Source organism: Vombatus ursinus, unplaced genomic scaffold (genome assembly GCF_900497805.2).
Source record: "Vombatus ursinus unplaced genomic scaffold, bare-nosed wombat genome assembly UNPS02008408.1, whole genome shotgun sequence".
NCBI lineage: Eukaryota > Metazoa > Chordata > Mammalia > Diprotodontia > Vombatidae > Vombatus > Vombatus ursinus.
In genome coordinates, this window is record NW_020948186.1 from 10880 (window position 1) to 15190 (window position 4311).

The 4311-nt window shown below is 68.7% G+C and overlaps 1 protein-coding gene across 3 annotated transcripts; it reads right to left on the bottom strand.

Annotated features, from left to right (window-relative positions):
- Positions 1–148: 148 nt before the first annotated feature.
- Positions 149–4037, bottom strand: LOC114034174 (oxysterols receptor LXR-beta-like). 3 transcript variants are annotated; one of them, XM_027849779.1, is made up of 9 exons: positions 3963–4037; positions 3720–3798; positions 3031–3171; positions 2560–2838; positions 2210–2481; positions 1939–2118; positions 1469–1568; positions 852–1060; positions 605–751 (listed from the first exon to the last, which is right to left on the bottom strand). In XM_027849779.1, exons 2-9 carry the CDS (start codon positions 3775–3777, stop codon positions 605–607), a joined length of 1386 nt encoding a protein of 461 aa, XP_027705580.1. In that variant the 5' UTR covers positions 3778–3798; positions 3963–4037. The 3 variants fall into 3 exon arrangements, with proteins under 3 accessions (XP_027705579.1, XP_027705580.1, XP_027705578.1); XM_027849777.1 differs by having other exon boundaries at positions 2560–2841; XM_027849778.1 differs by lacking the exon at positions 3963–4037 and having other exon boundaries at positions 149–751; positions 2560–2841; positions 3720–3777.
- Between the last annotated feature and the right edge of the window lie 274 nt (positions 4038–4311).

Genomic DNA, 4311 nt, shown 5'->3' on the forward strand with positions numbered 1-4311 from the left:
CGTCCCTGGGGTCTCCGAGGAGGCCAGTGAACTCCCTGCCCGTCCCTGGGGGTCTCTGAGGGTTAGGGTCAGAGTGCCCAGATCTCCCCTCACCAGTCCCGCTCTCCGGCTCTGCCCACGACGGGAGGTAGAGGGTTCTGACCAGGGCTCACTTGATTCTCTTCGACGTTTTAATTAAGATTTTACTTTGTCTTGTTTATTAAATAAAAGGAGTGGAGGAGAAGCCCTCTCACCTCCCTTGGGGCCACAGGAAACAGAGGACCCCAGGACCCGAGGGCCCTGCCCCCCTTGACCCTAGGCGGAGAATCAGGCCACCCCTTCCCTTCAAGGTGCATCGCGCTGTGTAAGCAGGGGAGGACGGGAAAGGTAAGTGCCGGGGGTCAACGGTCAAGGGTCAATGACCCGCCCACCCCTCCCCAGGAAGACAACGTCAGGAGCAGGGCCTCGGACCACCTGGTGACCTAGGTCCCCACTCAGGAGCTCGCCGTGGGCCCCGTGGCCGGAGCCCCGGGCCTAGCCTGCGGGGCTGCTCCGGGCTCCCGCCGGGCAGGGCCCGAGGAGCAGGGGCGGTGCTGGGGACAGGCCAGTGGGAGCCACTCCCTGGTCACTCGTGGACGTCCCAGATCTCAGACAGCAGAGGGGGGAGTTTCTTGTCTTGGAGGCGCAAGGCAAACACCTGCTCGGAGTGCACGGAGCTCAGTGTCCGCAAGCTCACCAGCTTCATCAGCATCCGCGGGAACCGCAGCTGGTCCTGGGGGGACGGAGGAGGCGTGAGGGCCCGGCCAGGCGCCCCGCCGGCTCCGCTATCTGGGGTGGAGGGCGGGAAGGGCGCGGCCGGGCTCGCTCGCTACCTGGGGCATCTTGATGCGTGTGTAGGAGAGCAGAGCCTCCACGTAGGGCTGCTGCAGGGCCTCCACTCGGCTCGGTTCCTGCACGTTGGGCCGGTCGGCAGAGAAGATGTTGATGGCGATGAGCAGCGCGTACTCCGCGTCGTCCAGGCCCAGCCGCCGCATGGCCCTGGAGAACTCGAAGATGGGGTTGATGAACTCTACCTGCAGGCCTGGAGGTGGGGGCGGAGAGCAGGCGGCTGACGGGCACTCCGCGAGCCCCTCCTGGGCCCGTCTGCTGGGAGCACACCCTCCTCCGGAGACTTAGATACCCCGTGGAGCGAGTGCGCGCACATGCACGCACGCACACACGCGCATGCAAACACACGCACACACATACACACACGCAGCACGCACGCACGCGCACATACACGGTCAGGGCGCACATTAGGTGCTCCCTAGAGACCAAATGCCTTTCTGACTTTGCTCTCCTCCTCCCCCATGCTCATAGGCCGTCCCCTCCCCTTACGCACAGGTCTCATCCAGGGCCCCAGCCCTAGAACTGAGGAAGCTGAGTGACGCCGGCCCTCCTCCCCGCTGCCCTCCATCCGTGGCCCCCAGCCCCCGGCCCCCCACTGAACCTGCTCGGTGGAAGTCGTCCTTGCTGTAGGTAAAATCCTTCAGGAACGTGATGCATTCTGTCTCGTGGTTGTACCGCCGCGCCGTCTCCAGCAGCATGATCTAGGTGGACGGCAGGGAGGTCAGAGCTGCCCGGCCCGGTGCCCCGGGGCCTCAGCACACCCCTCTCTGCCTGGCCCACTTGTCCAGTGAGGGGATTCACCTTCTGGACCCCCCGAACCTGGCCCCATCTGGGCTTGGGACTCACCATCACATGATGAGGGAGCGGACCCGCCCCGCCCCCAACAATCCCATGATGCCTTTATCCCTCTCGGCCCCCATTCTGAGGCCCGGTGTATACCAGAAGTGGGGCTCCCTCATGGCCCGTAAGACCCCGGGCTGACCCCGCTCAGAGCCCCACACCCATCCCTGGCCAACATGGAGAAAGCCGGGCTAGGCCCGGCAGCCACCCCCCCCCCCCATGGTGGAGAACCTCGATGGTGGAGGCCTTGAGCAGCGCGATCTGGTCCTCGCGCCCCAGCTGCAGGAAGCCCGGCACCTGCTTGGCAAAATCCACGATTTCTTGCACGGAGATAATGGCCAGCTCCGTGAAGTGGGCGAATCGCTGCTGCCTCGCGTCCCTCGACTGGGGGTCGGCCCCCAGCGGCCAGGGCTGCGGGGGAGAGGCAGCGGGTGACTCCCGCGGGGGCCACGGGGTGAGTCCCAGCCCCCCAGCCCCCGCACGGGCACCGCAGGGTCATTACCGTGACCTTGGGCTGGTCAGAGAAAGAGCGCTTGTTACACTGCAGCTGGGCCGCCACGAGCTGCTGGATCATGAGCTTCTGGTCAGGCGTGAGCTGGGCGCCGGCACCGTCGGCGGGGCCCGGCCCGCCAGCCTCCGAGCAGGCGGCTGGGGAGCCAGCAGGCCCAGGGATCGGCACGCCGGGGGCAGCCGCACCCCCCGAGACCGGCCCTGGCGCCGCCGGCTGGTGCCTCTGGATCTTCTTCTTACGGATCTGCTCCTCCGAAAGGACGCCTGCGAAGGAGACGAGATGCGGGGCCTGAGCAGCATGCCCCACGCCCGGCAGCCCGCCCGCGGCCTCCCCGCACTCACACTGCTCCCGCATGCCCGCCTCCCGGCACTTGCGCAGGCGGCACTCCTGGCACTTGCGGCGCATGAAGGCGTTCATGTGGCAGGCCCCGCCCCCGCGGCAGGTGTAGCGCCGGGCACCGCCCCGCACCACGCTGCGCCGGAAGAAGCCTTTGCAGCCCTCGCAGCTGAGCACATTGTAGTGGAAGCCCGACGCCTTGTCCCCGCACACGCGGCACAGCTCGTGGCCCAGCATCTTGGGGGCCGGGCCCTTCTTGCGCTTCCGCTCGGGCTCCAGCTCCTCTGCTGTGGGGAGGCGGAGAGGCGGGCGGCTGGGAGGGGCGGCGGGATGGGGGGGGACGCAGGCGGGCCCCCGGGGGCCAGTGGGACGGGGGGGGGGGGGCGGGGGGGGGGATGGGGGGGGAGCAGGCGGGTCCCCGGGGGCCAGTGGCCCGGGGCGGAGGGGCGACGGTGGGACACTGGCGGGGGTCTTACCGATGCCGCAGGCAGAGCCCTCCCCAGCCGGGACGGCGGGGATGGGGCCGTGGGGCTCGGTGCCGGGGGATCCGGTCCCGGTCATCCCGGGCTCAGGCCCCTCTTCCTTTATGAGCTTTGAGGCCCCGTCGTCACCATCTCCTGGGGGGGAGGGAGGGGGGAGCTGCTGCCTCAGCTTGTCTGGAGAGGCTCCCCCGAACAAGGCACCCCTGCCCCCGGGGGGCGGCGGGGGGAGGGGCAGCCAGCTGCTTCTACCTAGACTAAGGGTCCCGAGAGGGTGAGGAGGTACGCAGTCCTACTGCGTGCCAGGCACCCCACGAAGCACTTCACTGACAGCATCACGCTAACCCCGTGAAGCAGGCGCCGTCACGGTCTCCATCTCACATATGAGGATACTGAGGCAAAAGAGTGCAGTGACTCACCCAGGGTCACACAGCCATAAGGCTTTGGGGCGGAATCTGACCTCAGGTCTTCCTGACTCCAGGCCCTCAGTCCCGTGCACTGTGGTGCCCCCCAGTGGCCCCTGGCTGGATGAATTTGGCATCCCCAGACCCGAGTTCAAATCCTGTCTCTGATATCGGTGACCTCCGGCTGCCAGGAGTCACTCTCTACCTACGGCTTCAGTTACCGCATCTGTAAAATGGGCCTCCGCCGCTGAGGGGCTGGGGGCTCCCCCTGGAAGCACTCACCGGGGGTGGGGGCCGGGGCCGGGGCCGCAGGGGTGCCGAGGATCGCGGGGGAGGCCATGGTGGGTCACCGCAGGGGAGCCTTGGGGAAGGAACGGGGGAGCCTGAGACGGGCCACCGAGGGGCTCACGCCCCGCCCCCACCCCCCCCCCGGAGCGGCCCCTCCCGCCGCAGCCCGGACCCCCCCCAGCCCCTCCCCTCCCCTCCCCCAGGCCCCCTTGACCTCCCCTGCCCCTCCCCCCTTACCCGGCTCATGGCTGCGCACGCCGCAGCTCCAGCGCCGGGCGGGAAGCCTCCTGTCCGCGGCTGCCCCGGAAGCGTCGCCCGTCTCCCTCACCCCCTCTGCCCCCCGTCCACTGCCCGCGCCCGCCGCCTCCAAGCCGCCCCCCCCCAGGATCGCCCCGCGAAAAGCGAAAAGTAACTTCGCCACTTCTTCCGGCAACCCCAGCCCGGCGTCACTTCCGGCGGGGCTGGGGCGGGGCGCACGTGATGCACGGCTCAGCCAGATGGGGCGGGGTCTGCGTGACCTCTTCCCGCCCTGTCCCGGAAGAAGGTCCCGGCCGTCCCGGAAGAAGGTCCCGGCCGTCCCGGAAGA